At 51.3% G+C, this 15,221-nt stretch overlaps 7 protein-coding genes across 7 annotated transcripts; 3 read left to right on the top strand and 4 right to left on the bottom strand.

Moving 5' to 3' along the window:
* Window positions 1-13: 13 nt before the first annotated feature.
* Window positions 14-934, top strand: BJY04DRAFT_226957 (NmrA/HSCARG family protein; the record flags this gene model as incomplete). The annotated part of the gene is made up of 1 exon (XM_073718526.1): window positions 14-934. The coding sequence occupies one exon, from the start codon at window positions 14-16 to the stop codon at window positions 932-934; it is 921 nt and encodes a 306-aa protein (XP_073572371.1).
* Window positions 935-1,164: 230 nt separating this feature from the next.
* Window positions 1,165-3,029, top strand: BJY04DRAFT_206829 (D-isomer specific 2-hydroxyacid dehydrogenase; the record flags this gene model as incomplete). Its single annotated transcript, XM_073713767.1, has 2 exons — window positions 1,165-2,142; window positions 2,556-3,029. The coding sequence occupies 2 exons, from the start codon at window positions 1,165-1,167 to the stop codon at window positions 3,027-3,029; spliced, it is 1,452 nt and encodes a 483-aa protein (XP_073572372.1).
* Window positions 3,030-3,108: 79 nt separating this feature from the next.
* BJY04DRAFT_226958 (alpha/beta-hydrolase) lies at window positions 3,109-5,706 on the bottom strand (the record flags this gene model as incomplete). Its single annotated transcript, XM_073718527.1, has 3 exons — window positions 3,109-3,649; window positions 3,711-4,126; window positions 4,253-5,706. 3 exons carry the CDS (start codon window positions 5,704-5,706, stop codon window positions 3,189-3,191), a joined length of 2,331 nt encoding a protein of 776 aa, XP_073572373.1. The 3' UTR covers window positions 3,109-3,188.
* Window positions 5,707-5,922: 216 nt separating this feature from the next.
* Window positions 5,923-7,741, bottom strand: BJY04DRAFT_226962 (Zn(II)2Cys6 transcription factor; the record flags this gene model as incomplete). The annotated part of the gene is made up of 2 exons (XM_073718528.1): window positions 5,923-7,203; window positions 7,250-7,741. The coding sequence occupies 2 exons, from the start codon at window positions 7,739-7,741 to the stop codon at window positions 5,923-5,925; spliced, it is 1,773 nt and encodes a 590-aa protein (XP_073572374.1).
* A 273-nt stretch (window positions 7,742-8,014) lies between these two features.
* On the top strand, window positions 8,015-12,034 carry BJY04DRAFT_226968 (putative 5-oxoprolinase; the record flags this gene model as incomplete). Its single annotated transcript, XM_073718529.1, has 2 exons — window positions 8,015-8,045; window positions 8,097-12,034. 2 exons carry the CDS (start codon window positions 8,015-8,017, stop codon window positions 11,882-11,884), a joined length of 3,819 nt encoding a protein of 1,272 aa, XP_073572375.1. The 3' UTR covers window positions 11,885-12,034.
* Window positions 12,035-12,154: 120 nt separating this feature from the next.
* On the bottom strand, window positions 12,155-13,744 carry BJY04DRAFT_37069 (UbiA prenyltransferase family-domain-containing protein). Its single transcript, XM_073720226.1, has one exon. The coding sequence runs from the start codon at window positions 13,284-13,286 to the stop codon at window positions 12,270-12,272; it is 1,017 nt and encodes a 338-aa protein (XP_073572376.1). The 5' UTR covers window positions 13,287-13,744; the 3' UTR covers window positions 12,155-12,269.
* BJY04DRAFT_37065 (Spg1/Tem1 GTP-binding protein) lies at window positions 13,649-15,206 on the bottom strand. The gene is made up of 4 exons (XM_073720225.1): window positions 14,618-15,206; window positions 14,278-14,570; window positions 14,160-14,234; window positions 13,649-14,109 (listed from the first exon to the last, which is right to left on the bottom strand). The coding sequence occupies exons 1-4, from the start codon at window positions 15,087-15,089 to the stop codon at window positions 14,011-14,013; spliced, it is 939 nt and encodes a 312-aa protein (XP_073572377.1). The 5' UTR covers window positions 15,090-15,206; the 3' UTR covers window positions 13,649-14,010.
* Between the last annotated feature and the right edge of the window lie 15 nt (window positions 15,207-15,221).

Raw genomic sequence — 15,221 nt, forward strand, 5'->3', positions numbered from 1 at the left:
AAACAACAGAACAATGTCCAATCTCGTCGTCTTCGGCGCCACCGGCCAACAGGGCAACGCTATCCTTACCACCATTCTCGACCACCCTACTTTGTCCAAGAAGTACTCTCTCCGCGGAATAACTCGTGATGCCTCTAAGCCAAAGGCCAAAGACCTAGCGGCAAAGGGAATTGAGATTGTTGAAGCAGACCTCAACAGCACATCCACCCTCCCTGCCGCCCTACGCGAAGCACACACCGTCATCATCATCACCGAAACTGTCTACGAAGCCAATGGTAAAGCCCTTGAGCTCCAGCAGGGGAAAACCGTTGCCGACGCTTGTGTCGCAGCTGGCGTTGAGAACATCATCTTCAGCACAGCAGTACACTGCAACACCCTCTGGAGCGGTGGTCCAGTCGACCAATTCGACGTCAAGGCCGAAATCGAGGCATACATCCGGACACTCCCTCTCAAGTCTTCATTCTTCGCGCCGGGAATGTTCATGCAGAACCTAGCCACCATGATGCGACCGCATAAGCAAGACGACGGCACCTACCTTATTGCCGGGGTCAACGATCCGAGCACCAAGATTCCTATGATTGAGACACCTGCTGACACAGGCGAATACATCGTTCCCCTTCTAGAAGATCCCGTTGGTATGAACGGGAGGGTGATGTATGCTGGTTCGGAGCTACGCTCATTCTCCGAGATGGCGGAGATCATCTCGAAGGCGTCAGGGAAGACAGTCAAATATCAGCAGATTCCAAGTGAGGTGTATGCGGGATTTATGGAAAAGGAAATGGGGTGGAGGGTGGTGGCCATGATGAAGTTCTTCGATTCGGCGGGGTATTTTGGCCCTGGGACGGAGGAGAAGCTTAGAGAGACGCTGAAGCTGGTGAAGGGGCGATTGACAGGGTTCGAAGAGTTTGCAACCAGGGTCTTTACAGACTTGTAAATATCGACTGGGTAACTTCTTCGCATGCTTAGTGGCGATAAACGCCATAATGTAGAAGATTGGGTGATTGTATAGTTGAAGCGATACCGGCCGGCGGGGCAGCGGGGTAAAAGCTTCCCCGGAATGACATAAATCATCCTCCTCCTCATCTTCTCCAATTGTTCTTTTAAACTTGCTCTTCTTCTCTAGACCCCATCTCTTCAGGACCATTATTGCCTAAAGCACACAAAATGACCGACACCAAACTCCGTCTCGCCGTCCTTGACGACTACCAAGGCATCTCCTCCGAGCACCTCTCCCACCTTGAACCCCGCCTCTCAATCTCCTACTTTCCCACGACCCTCGACCCGCGAGATTCCTCTCAACGAGAGCAACTAATCGAACGTCTCAAACCCTTCGACATAATCCTCACAATGCGAGAACGCACCCCGCTATCCTCTTCAACACTCTCCCAGCTTCCAAACCTGAAACTCCTCCTTACAACAGGCACGCGAAATGCCTCGCTCGACGTGAAATATTGCACTGAGAAGGGCATTCCAGTCGCAGGAACACAGTCTAGACCCGCCCGTGGTGTTCCCTCAACGGCGCAACATACCTGGACCTTGATCCTCGGGTTAGCTCGACATGTCGCTCGCGACGATGCGGCTGTTAAGAATGGCGAATGGCAAGGAAGTCTAGCAGTCAGTATTGCAGGGAAAACACTCGGGTTAGTGGGACTAGGCAAGTTGGGAATTGAGGTTGGACGAATCGCAAAGCAGGGATTCGGAATGGATGTCATTGCATGGTCTACAAATCTTACTCAGGAGAAAGCGGACGAAGCTGCGACGGGTGCTGGGTTACAGAAGGGTGATTTTGAGGTGGTGCGCGATAAGTTGGAGTTCTTTGCGAAAGCCGATGTTGTCAGCTTACACTATGTGCTGTCGGATCGGAGTCGCGGGATTGTTGGGGTGGAGGAACTAAAGGCACTGAAGAAGGAGGCGCTGCTCGTGAATACCTCGCGGGGACCGCTAGTTGATGAGAAGGCGCTGTTGGATGTTTTGTCGAGGGGTGGCATTGCGGGTGCGGCATTGGATGTTTTTGAGTCTGAGCCGTTGCCGAAAGATAGTCCCTGGCGGACGACGGAGTGGGGGAAGGATGGACGCAGTGAGGTCCTGCTCACGCCACATATGGGGTATGGCGATGAGCAGATCCATGGGTGGTATAAGGCTGTTGCGGAGAACTTGGAGAGGTGGTTAGATGGGAAGGAGCTACAGACTCTACTATAGATCAGTAGAAGAGTAAACTTGCCGAGGGATAGCTATCCAGGCATAATCTAGCCATGTGAGGTCGGCATATACCTCGGACTCGGACGGAAGGAAACTTGGAAAGCCCTGTATAAATATAGATAAGGTGAGGCTATTCAGGCCCACCTACCGAGCCTTCCGCTTGCGTCCATGGATAGCATCTTGAACCGAGGTTCATCAAGAGCGTCATCCATTCTTCTTCACTAGGTATAAATACAGTCACTTTGGCCCGCAACTTAATTCCGATCATCATCTCCCTTCCTCTTCTACAACTAACCACCAAAATGTCTCCCATCGCAACCCAAGAACCTCTCTCACCCTCTCCTACAGCAAAGAAGCACACCCCCACCCACCCAGATTTGATCCAAATCTCCCACTCCCCCATCGCCTTCTCCTCGGCCGCTATATCGGCAACCTCTCTCCCAGCCGGCTCCCTCTTTCTCAAGATCACAACCTCCACCCCCGCACCAAAAGCCTACACAACCGTCCAGGTCTCCCGGGACAGCCACATCGAACTAAACTCCGACCTCGTCTACTGCAACCACTCCTGCGACCCGAGTTTAGTCTTCGACATGGGAAAAATGGAAGTCCGAGTCGTGGACGATAAGCCATTAAACAAAGGAGATGCATTGACATTCTTCTATCCGAGCTCGGAGTGGGAGATGGATCAGGCGTTTCAGTGTACTTGTGGGGCTGAGGGGAAGTGCATTGGGTGGGTGGATGGAGCTAGGAATTTGGATAGAAAGGTGCTGGGGGGATATTGGTTGAATGGCCATATTGAAGAGTTATTGAAGGAGAGAGATGGTCATTAGTATCTTGAGTGTTTATTGATGATTCTATTGACGGGTTGCTGTTGGTGTTTTTATGGTGGGGTGCGGGGTATAGAGGTTGACAGTCTATATAAATAGATGGCACTGTAAATTCAACAAAGAATCCGAAAGGAAAGATAAAAACGTATAGTCATCTCTATACTAAACCAAATGCTCTGCGATAGCCTGCAAAACAGTCTCTCTCTTCTCCAAATGCACACTATGATTCGCCCCAGGCACAACAACCAGTTTCGACCCCTCAATGCCCCTCTGAATAACTTCCGACTGCTCCTTCGGACAAATCCAATCCTTCTCTCCCACAACAATCAACGTCTTCGCCTTGATCTGCCCTAGTCTCTCCCGATAATCAAAATATTTCTCCTCCTCGGAGTAAAGGTTATCATGTGCTTCGCGATTAAACACCGTCTCCAGATTCTTCCTCAACGCTTTATCCGCGTCAAAGTTCCCTTCCTCCGCATACAACGGCGCAGCAGCATGCATCACAAGCCGAAACTCCGTATCTGAGGCAAAAGACCCAAAGATCTTGTCTTTGAGCATCGAGACGCTCATCCCCGGTGATCGGTGGAGCCGCGTCTTTAGGACTTCGATGGCTTGCGCTTCGTCTGCACCATTAGGTATAATTAGTACGTTATATTGTTTTGGACAGGATGGGAAAGAACATACGATGCCATGACGCCGCTGTCCCCCGTAGGACTAGATGTGATAGATTATCTGGAAACTCAATCGCGTACTGCAGCGCGAGGAATCCTCCGAAACTGCCTCCGATTATAATTATTTTCGTGTCTTGGCCTGCGAAGTGAACTCGTAGCCCCTCGATGTCATCGACAATTTGTCGGAATGTGTATGGCTTTGTGTGGGAGCTTTCGCCGTGGCCGCGATAGTCGAAAGACAATACTCGGTAGTTTTGCTCCGACAAGGAAGAGTATGCGGAAAAGTCAGAGGTATGGTCGCCAAAGCCGCGGCCACCGTGAAGGGTTATGATCAGAGGAGCGTCTCCGGGGCCTTGAAGTCGGTAGGCGAGGCGGGCATTGTGGATTGTGATGAAGTCGGGCATAGTGGCGGGAGGTTGAGGCTTGAGACTAAACTGGGAAATCTGGAGGGAGCTAGGTCTTCTTATATTTTACGTGGCGGAGCATGTCCGATCAGAATTTCCATTTTAATCATTCTATGAACTGTACATCGGATTCGTGATACCGTTGAACTACTTCCTCCTCTCGACAATCCTCTGGATCAGGTCTATGCCTACTCCCGTAAACAGAGTTAAGGCGACGACGAATGCCAATCCACTCGGCCACCCGTGAGTCTCTTTGAATTCCGGCGCTTGTCCACTCGGAAACTGCAGCTGCTGAAAGGGAATAACAACCGCCTGTCCGAGTGAGACCATGAATCCTAGCACAAAAGCCCTGAGCTGCTGATCTGCGCCGCACACCGAGTTCACCCATCCAGCTAGCAGAGGCGTGAAGCATCCGTAGCATCCGCAAATAATAAAAACAGCCATCTTGAGCTTATCGGGTACATCCCATGCCGTGAGAACCGCAAAGCAGAAGGTCCAGAGACAGCCGACCGCCGCGCAGACAGCTCCCCTGCCCTTTGCTCCTACCAGATCAACAACATACCCAGTCCCGATCATAAAGACAAAGTTGATCGCTCCGATACATGTCGGAATGTTGTTGATCTCCGGGATGGAGTAATCACCGGTCGACTTCAACCACAGAGTGAAGTACTGCATGACATACGACCCACAGGTCAAAGTCCACAGACTGTACGCAATTGAAAACGTGTAAAGCTGCCACGAGCCGACCACCCGACGAACAAAATTCCAGTCGAATTTCAAGGACTTGTTCGCAGCCCGACCATCCTCCTCCATGCGCTCCAAGGCTCGATGCCTCTCCCACTCATTCAAATAAAACGCGGTTGTTGTCTCTGGCGTGTCGGGATAGAAAATCAATCCGTAGGCCGCCACGGGAACAGCAAGGATGAAGTCGAAAATAAACAGCCAACGCCATGCGGACATTCCACCTTTGCCATCCATACCCGAATGTAAAGCAGATTGCAAATACCCTGAGAACATTTGTCCCAGCACGCCAGAGACCACGAAAAACCCACTGCGCCGCGCAATTTCACTCTTTTTGTACCAGCACCCAAGCACATATTGAACACCTGGCCAGGCTGCCGACTCAAACAGTCCAATGCAAAAGCGTAGGGCATAGAATTGTTCGGCTTTGTTGCATTTGTACAGGAACAGCACGAAAAACGACCAAGTCATCATGCAAAAGGTCAGCCAGAAGCGAGGTCGAACGACAGTCAATATGAGGTTCGAAAACGGTCCGCCGATAATCACTCCCGCATTGAAATAAGTGTTCATCCAGCTCAGTTCGTTGCCGGGTCCAAATCCCAGCTCAGCCGCCATACCGGTAGCGTAGGCATTGGTAACATTGTTTCCATCAAGCTGCTTGATGAAGAAGACGAGGCAGCTGAAACTGAGGAGGAACCAGTCAAGCTTGAAAATAAGCCATTTATCGGCCTTACTCGTACCGGCTTCGTGCCATTGAAAGAAGCGACGACGAGTTTCGATCGGCTCTGAAGGTGAAGTTGTAGAAGAAGGTTTGTCAATAGCAGTGGCAGGGTTCTTGGCCGGAAACGAATCTGCCGAAGCCATGGTTGCTCTCAACTGCTCGGACGAGATAAGCTCAAGTGTAGCTGTATACCATAACGGCCGATTGAATTTTATATGTAGCAGGATTCCGTAGATTGCGCAATCCGGGGAGGGTGGGCTCGACATCGTGGCAATCTAGGGTCTCCGACAGAAATTCCCCTTTTGGGCAGTGGGGCCGGTATGGAATGGCCATGCGCTGCTCTGGACCCAACTTGACTCCTAGAGAAACGAGAACACAATTGTGCTCGAATCCTGTTCGAACGGAAGGAACGGTGGCGCAGACATGTTTGGAGATTCGTCCGCCGCCCGAGCGTACGACAGGCTTTCCTGCTCCTCACCGTCAATCAGGTCTTGATAGCAGCTGGCCTTGCCCAGCGCCTCACCCAGCAATGATACCATTTCATGTCTCAATGATCGTAGCCAATCTTCCCGGTTGACCTCCCCAGGATACTCCTCGCGGCCGGTGACGAGCTCATCCAATTCGACCATGATCCTTGACAGACGCCGAGCGTGCAACCATGAGTCAGGAAAGCTGTCCAGTATGTCCACAAGGGCGCGAATCTCATTTCTTCCATGGAAACCACTGTTTGCACCACCGCGTGTCAAACAGTATACTAATATCAGGCAAGCTGGGACAAGGCGGCTCAGCGTCACTCTATTTAACGGCAGCTGTTGATGACTGAGCAGGACACGATTGTACTGGCTGAATTTTTTGACAAGTTCCAGTAGCGCAATGACGCGCGCGTTACGTTGTGTGATTGTGCTGGAGTTAAACTGGCACGGATAGTAGAGGAGGAGCAGGAGATGGTAATAGCGAGCGTTCAGCCACCCCATGGTATCATGGAGACGGACATTATCCAGCTCCGGTCGCGAGATGAGACATCCATGGCTGTACCAGTTCTCGATCTCCGAGCGCAATCGTGTCGTTATTGCGTTACGATCTGTTTGCCCCAAAGCACTGACCGCCATTCGCCTTTGAAGGTGCACCGTTGCCAGAATCTTAGCTTCGAGCTGGCGCAGCTCAATGACATGGCGACTAACTTGAAGCATAGACGCTCGTTCTGCTCGCTCTGAAGACGCAAATTCTTCAACAGTAATGGCAGGGAAGGGGATATCCAGTTCATCCACAACGAGCCCTGGTGTCGCACCAACAGATACAGCCATCATTCTGTCCAGGCCAAAGATGCTCCAGAACAACCGCCGGCGCAACTCCGCCGTCTTTGGTGGGAGATCTTCTGCAATTGTCGGGCGCGTGAGGCCTTGGGCCATAGCCTGTCGGGTGATCACTCCAACGATAGACCATGTCGAAGGCCCTTGGGGGTCAAAGAGGGAATATAATGCCAGCAAAACGAGGATCTGTATCGAGTCGATGCTTTCTTCCACGATGCATTGCTGCATGATGTTTGCGTAAGGGATGTCAAAGCCTGCTGTGATCCCTGGTGGTGCTTTACCAGAGCGTTTGAGACTGGTATACCCGATGGCCATGACCATATACAGAATCTCGAAGAGTCAACGTTGCCACTTAAGCGCAGTGATGTTCACTTACAATGGAGTCTGTATCATCATAGTCTGGCGTGGTGTTCAAGGCCCCTCGCACACGCTCTTCGTCAATAAAGGGATATGCTCTGTAAACATGGTGGAAGAAAGCTTCCACGAGCACAGTCTGATCCGGCACCTCCAGCCGTGAGATGAGTATGTTTGTTGGACTCTCGGCCACCTGCCGACCTGGTGTATTCGGCGGCTCCTGGGCTTCTTCCCAGCCGTCAACAACTGGTGCGTCCCTCTCTTGCTCTAACTCTGATACGTATTGGGTCAACTGCTGGACTCGTGCTTGCAGTACCTGATAAGAGCACTTCCGACCGGCATGGACGCAAGCCGCACAGTCGGGTAGGTTCCTGCTACATCTCTTCTTCAACCGTCGACAGCGATCACAGGCCGGTCGAGAGCCCGGTTTCGACGAGATAGGTGATCCGACATGCGGTTCGATTGGGAAGGCACGTTGCACACGAAACCGATGAGTGGTGAAACTGGCGTCCATTTTGGAAATTTTTGTCGGCGTGCGACCGATGCAAAGGAGGGAAAAGCAAGTGGATCTGTTGATCTTATCAGTCTATTGGCGTTTTTATCGCCCTTGGAGAGTGCCGCAATCGCGCAATTCGATGGTGTCATTCTCGCTATCTCTGGATTGGGACTAACGGCCCACTCCTCCATCTTAGAGTAGGGTTAGCATGGGAAACATCCCTGGGTATAAAATAATATCGGCAGCACACATCATAGCAGCAAGATAGGACTCATAGCTCGATCATTTGTCATGTCCTCTCCTGACATAAACATATCCATTGGTACGAGCTCTCGTCCACGATGTTGTTCCACTACTGACGCTCATAGAAAAGACCGTGGTGGCACGTTTTGCGATGTTCTTGTTCAAGTAGCCGGTCAACCAGATCGGGTCTTCAAGCTCTTGTCCGAAGATCCAGCCAATTATCGCGATGCTCCGACGGAAGCCATTCGACGAGCGCTGGAGGCTATTGAAGGTTTCCCGATCCCGAAAAACGAAAAGCTGGATGGTTCGCGCATCGCGTCTTGTCGCATCGGGACGACTATCGCTACTAACGCGCTTCTGCAGGGCAAGGGCGAGAAGTTTGCTTTCCTCACCACGAAAGGCTTTAAGGATGTCTGTGTCATTGGCGACCAGACCAGACCCAAGCTTTTTGACCTAAAGGTCCGAAAAGCGAAACCCTTGCACTCAAAGGTCCTTGAGATCGATGAGAGAGTGACGGTGGAAGACTATGACCTGAACCCCCATCCATTGGATAAGACAGCAGAGCTTCAAGACCCCGCCCTCGTCCGGACCACGAGTGGAGAGGTCGTGCGAGTGATTCAACCGCTGAGCACTGCGGCAGTTCGGCAAGCACTCCTTGAGCTCAAGGCAGATGGGTATACATCTGTAGCAATTGCGTTCCTACATTCCTACCTCTATCCAGATCACGAACAACAAGCAGCCTCAATCGCTGAAGAAATCGGCTTTCGCTACATCACAACATCATCCGAGATTTGTCCGGTGATCAAGTATCTTGATCGCAGCAGCTCTGTCTGCTCAGAAGCCTTTCTGTATCCCATCGTCAAGCAGTATATTGCCGACTTTGAAGCTGGCTTCTCTGTGCTTCCGAAAAGAGTTGACTTCATGTGCTCCGATGGTGGGCTGAGGTCGGCCTCGAGATTCAGAGGCAACGAAGCGCTTCTCAGTGGACCGGCTGGCGGAGTGGTCGGAATTGCAAAGACTTGTTACGACTCTAACGAGGGGACGCCGGTTATCGGATTCGACATGGGCGGCACTAGTACGGACGTTTCACGATATGATGGAATGTATGACTATTTGAACCATACCACAATTGCTGGAAGAAACATCACCATTCCCATGCTCAATATTGCCACGGTGGCCGCCGGAGGTGGTTCAATCCTGTTTGCAAGGAATGGCTTATTTGTCGTCGGACCAGAAAGCGCAGGCTCCCACCCAGGACCAGCCTGTTATCGCAAAGGAGGTCCTTTGACTGTCACAGACGCAAATCTCTTTCTCGGGAGGCTGCTTCTCTCCTCGTTCCCTTCGATATTCGGGCCTGGTGCAGACGAGCCTCTCGACTATGAGGCAACCGCGGAGAAATTCGATGTCATCACACAAGAAATCAACTCACAAACAGGGCAGAACCTGTCAACGGAGGAGGTTGCCCTAGGGTTCCTCAACGTCGCTAATGAAACCATGAGCCGTCCTATTCGTAATGCCACAGAAGCGCGCGGCTTCCATCCAGAACGCCATAACCTTGTCAGTTTCGGAGGTGCCGGAGGCCAACATGCATGCTCCATCGCCCAACGCTTAGGAATAAAACGTATCCTAATTCACAAGTACTCGTCGATCCTGTCGGCCGTGGGCATCTCTAAGACTGAGCTGCAGTCTGAGTCTGTCGAGCCCTACGTCGGAGCATTCGACTTGTCTGTACTTCCGAACATTAATGCACGATTCAGTGCTATCAAAACAAAAGTAAGAAATGATTTGATAGCTCAAGGTGCGATTTCCGAGTCAATCCGCTTCGACGAGTCGCTCAGCTTGCGATACCAAGGTACCGATACCAACCTTGTTATCTCTAAGCCTGGCGACGAAGACTATGGGGATGCATTCCGTAAGACTCACAAACGAGAGTTCGCATTTACACTGGAGCGGCCAGTGATTGTGGATTCAATTCAGGTCCGGGGAACAGGCGGCAGCAACACTCGGGACGCATCGTCGCCATTCCCTGACTTGGAGCAACTCAAATCCAACCCAAGTCTTGCGCAGACGCAGACAACCACTAAGGTCTTTGTCGAGACCTCGTGGCGAGATATTCCGGTGCACAACCTAGACTCGATCTCAGAGTCTGCCGTAGTTGAGGGACCAGCGCTTATCATCGATACCACTCAGACAATCTTCGTGGAGCCCCAATGGCAGGCATATATATTGCCGAACCACATGGTCCTCGAGAGACAGGACGATAACAAGCCTAGCTCCTTGCTACAATCCCAGTTGGAAGTTCTGAGTCCCATTCAGCTCTCCATTTTCTCTCATCGGTTCATGGCCATCGCTGAGCAAATGGGCAACACCCTGCAACGCACATCTATCTCGACGAGTATCAAAGAGCGGCTTGACTTTTCGTGCGCAATCTTCTCACCTGATGGCAAATTGGTCGCGAACGCGCCGCACATTCCCATCCATCTGGGAAGTATGCAGTACGCTATCCAATATCAGCATCAACTGTGGGAGGGGAAGCTTCACCCTGGTGATGTGCTACTCAGCAACCATCCAGAATGCGGCGGGACTCACCTTCCAGATCTTACCGTCATAAGTCCCGTCTTTACCCACGATGGCACGTCTCTCGCGTTCTATGTCGCCGCTCGTGGTCATCACACCGATATAGGCGGTAAAGGTATCTCTGCCATGATGCCAGACTCCAAGGAGCTGTGGGAAGAAGGAATCAACGTTCGATCGATGAAAATTGTCGAGGACGGTGAGTTTTTGGAGTCTGACGTGCGGGCTGCTTTTCTGGCCGCGGGAGAGTTCCCGGGCTGCAGCCCAACTCGTCGTCTCAACGACAATATTTCGGACCTCAAAGCTCAGATTTCATCCAACCAGCGCGGCATTCTTTTGCTCCAGAATCTGTGCGAGGAGTTTACCTTGCAGACAGTCCACCGTCATATGTACGGCATTCAGTCCAATGCTGAACTTGCTGTCCGTTCCTTCTTCAAGAAGATTAGCGCCTCGCATCCAGAACCCTTAACTGCAGTCGATTATCTCGACAATGGGACCCGCATCCAAGTGTCTATCACAATTGATCCGGACACCGGAAGCGCTTCGTACGATTTTACAGGCACTGGCCCGCAGACCTGGACCAACTACAACTGTCCAATCTCTGTTACCCATTCCGCCGTCATATACACCACCCGTTGTTTGATCGATCAGGACATTCCGCTGAATGATGGTTGTTTGGCTCCTATTGACATTCGTGTACCCAAGGGATCGGCTTTAAACCCCACTGCGGCTGTCGCCATCTGCGGAAGCACCCTCGCCAGTCAACGTATTATCGACACCATTCTCAGAGCGTTCGGTGTTTGTGCCGCCTTTGCCGGTTGCGCAAACAGTTTCGGCTGGGGGCTTGGTGGGAAAGACCCCGCGACAGGAGAGATCAAACCAGGCTGGAACTATGGCGAGACATTAGGCGGAGGCTGTGGTGCCGGTCCCAGCTGGGACGGGGAAAGTGCGGTGCAGTGTCATTCAACTAACACAAAGATCACGGACGCAGAGGTTGTAGAGAAGCGCACTCCGGTAATTGTCCGCCAGTATGCAGTCCGTCATGGAACTGGAGGAAGCGGGAAATTCAAGGGTGGAAACGGTGCGACGCGTTTGATCGAGGCCAGGATTCCGATGCGATGCAGTATCCTCAGCGACAGAAGGATCTTCGCCCCGTATGGCTCGAATGGCGGTGGAAACGGAAATGTTGGGGAAAATTACGTGCACCGGTGGAATGCCGATCAAACGCAACACGAGAGGATCTCTGTTGGTGGGAAGGCAGAATTGAAGCTGGACAAGGGGGAGCTAATGGAGGTCAACAGTCCTGGTGGCGGTGGCTGGGGGGTTACAGCTGAGGTAGTATAGTTTGCCCTCTCAGGCCGACCCCGTTTGGCTGTAAATAATAGAAGGGATTTGAAAGGTGGAAGTTGTAGCCTGAATCCATCCATCCATCCATCCATGCAGGACGTGTAGGTGCAGGTGCAGCTGCAGGTGAGCGCGCGGCTTATCCCAAATAGGAAGCCGCCACGCTCGGCCCCCCGGAGCCCCGCGGGGCCCTGGGGCGTTTAACTACTATATACTTCCGCATTGACATCCGGAGTAGTGGGCTGACAACCGTAAGCCACAGGCACGATTCTTTTGCAACATAATAATCAAGAGGATAATTTTGCGCTCCTAGTTGAGCTGAATTCGGACTTCATCAGCCAGACCAGTGCAAGCGCTACAGCCCCTGTCCTTAATTCAACACAATTTAAATCTGGCTATACAAAGCGCCCACTATACACGAGAGAGTCATAGGCATAAGCACCTCGTTTAGCATATCCTCCTTCCTCGGCGACAGAATTTTGATCAGAAACGGGCCACCAACACCACCAAGAATGAGCAGAAAGTACAACCGCCCAAATGAGGCGCCCCACCCAGCAGCCACCAAGGACGAAAGCTCCAATATCATCGTAACCGCCAACAGCTGGGGAATATTGTCTTTGAACAAAACAGCCATCCCCTTTGCACCGGATTTCAGGTCATCCTCGAGGTCTGATAGAGCGTATAGACTGTCGAAAAACACGAGAAATAGGATGACGGAAGCAGTGAGTGACAGAGTCGTGAAAGCGTAATGACTCGAGAATATCCCTTCAGAAAGCTCAGATTCCTTGGGGGTGTGGTGCTGGTATAGATCTAGTATTCCTTGCGCAGCGGAGAGGAACTCCAGAGACATAGTCATCCCAAGCCACACCTGCGGGTAGTAGGTGATTCGTTTGAGAAGTGGATATACCGTTGCAGCAGCCACCATAGAGACCATGTACAGAATAGTCGCTGTTGAAAACTTTACCCCGGAGTGGGCAAGTGTCAGATAGGTAAGCCATACAATGAGCATGGCGTACAGCACAGCCGAAAGGGTTGAGACAGCCCCTCGCGCAACGGGACGGTTTCGGCACCGTTTTGTTTGACGGTCGATATCCTGGTCAACGACATCATTCCAGACGCAACCAAAGGCGTGTATCAAGTAGCTTGCGAGAATGAAAGAAGCAGATGCTGCGGCTAAAGAAGGGGATGTGTCTGGCTGTCCAATCTGGCGGTGAACGATTGCAACTCCATAAAGGACACCGCAGACACTTTGCCAGGTTGCGAGCGGGATGGTGAAGATGATATGCAAACGTGCGAGTTCAGCATAAGGAATCAACGGGGAGGGTAGGTAGACTATCCAGCCTAGACTTTTGGTTGTGGTGGAAGTTGGTGGACGCTCCCCGGCTCTGATTGTTTGAGACATTCTGGTGATAGATCAGTCAAGTCGAGTGGCTTAAGAATGGATGAAATGTTAGCCAGAGGAGACGCAGCCAGCTTTATATAACTCATGATATGCTCTAATGGCAAATAGGCAACCTTGGGCGGTCCACGTCAGGAGCACCATGACCACATCCTTCAAGCCACCATTTGTTGATCAAAAGAGAGGCCTCATGAGCCTTGAAGAAAGCCCAGACATACAGCGATGAGACGCTGTAATCATGCCAAGGTTGCCAACGATCTGGCGCGAGCTGCGCTACGTCTACCCAGCCCTAAGCAAGAGCGGAGCCTGCGCTCCGAGATGATGATCTTTTGAAGCATTGGGGACATGATGATTTCCGTTCAGTCAGAGAATTATATTGAATACTCTGACAAAGAGGCTGACGCAACTTGGTTAAAGGAAAATACAGACAACCTAGACAGAGGACATACGCCTACAAGTGAGAGGTAGGTACAATCGGAAAGGAAAGAAAAAAGAAAAAGAAAGGAACAAGTGGGGAATTAACACAGGGTAAGAAAAGACGAGAAAGAATTGTCCGAGGCGCAACCCAATGCATGTGGAAAAGAAGGTGAAGAAAATAGAGGAGATACAGATCAGGATCAGTGTTCAAACCCAGGCCAAATATGGCCAACTCAGATCGAGGGAACGTTCGTTCGTCAACATCATTCGTCCAGACGTATGCGTAAACACGAGTCCGCTCGTGCAGGGTTTAAACGTTCTTATAGAGCAGCAATGGCTCCCCGATGTTTTCAATCTCCGGGATTGTACACTTCAGGTCGAAAGCCTTGGCAAGAACGATTTTGAAGATCTGCAGCACATGTCAGCATAGACTAAGGACTTCAGACAACGAAATCGTACCTTTTGCACATTGATACTGTGGCTCGTGCTGCTGAAGATCAAGCTCGCTTTCATAGCCTTGGCAAATCGTTTGGCCTGCAAAGTTAGAAATGGGCTACACTTCATGACAGCAACTCACCTGGATTGAAATCTCTTCCTGGTCTTCACGAGGAAAGTTGACAAAATGGTCGTACTTGGTACCGACCAAAAATGGAATGGCAGTCTTGTTAAACCCACGGCCTTGTCGATACCATTCTTTGATCGAATTGAGTGTGCTCTTGCGGGTGAGATCGAACATGAAGAGAATAGCGACCGCATCGTTACACACGAGCGGTAGCATGTTGACAAATTCGCGCTGACCTCCCAAATCCCAAATCGAAAAAGTGATCTCGGTATTCCGGATCGAGATTGTTTTCTCCATGAAATTGACACCTGAAATTATGAGCGGATAATCAATGAAAAGAGACAGGCCAACGTACCCAGCGTTTGTATATAATCCTCATCCCAACTCCCCTCGACGTATTTGACCATCAGACTGGTTTTTCCAATCTGAGCATCTCCAACCATGCCAACCTTGATCACGACACTGTTCTTGGTTGGCTGAGAGGGTTGTTTCTGCGTAACAGACAGTCCGGAACTTGGCCTCGATGCCATGGGTAACTGTGATTGAGGATCCTGGGCAGGAGTGTGGTATTCATAATGGGCGCGGGGGTCGCTGCTGTAGCCATTGTGGTAGCTCGTAGGGGAAAGGGTAGATTCTTCGGGCAAAGGCGTGGAGATTATGGTGGTCGTCTCGGTTTCGGAAGTCTGGGATAGATCCTGTGGCTGGGGATCTGATTGAATCTGATGGTCTTGGGGTTCTTGCGGCTGCTCTTGCTGCTGGTCCTGGTGTTGTGGTTTGGGGACTTCGGGGGCAGCTGACTCTGCGACCGGGGGCTGAGCGGGCTCCATGCCGGATAGGAACGAGGGATATCAGAGCACAGCTCTTGAAAGAGAGAACAATAGATCAAACAATGAAGAACAGCACAGGAGAGACTCGAGTTGGACGAAAAGAGAGGAGGAGTGTTTGTGCCTGAGGTCAAT

Source organism: Aspergillus karnatakaensis (genome assembly GCF_047715665.1).
Source record: "Aspergillus karnatakaensis strain CBS 102800 unplaced genomic scaffold BJY04scaffold_18, whole genome shotgun sequence".
NCBI classification, from domain to species: domain Eukaryota; kingdom Fungi; phylum Ascomycota; class Eurotiomycetes; order Eurotiales; family Aspergillaceae; genus Aspergillus; species Aspergillus karnatakaensis.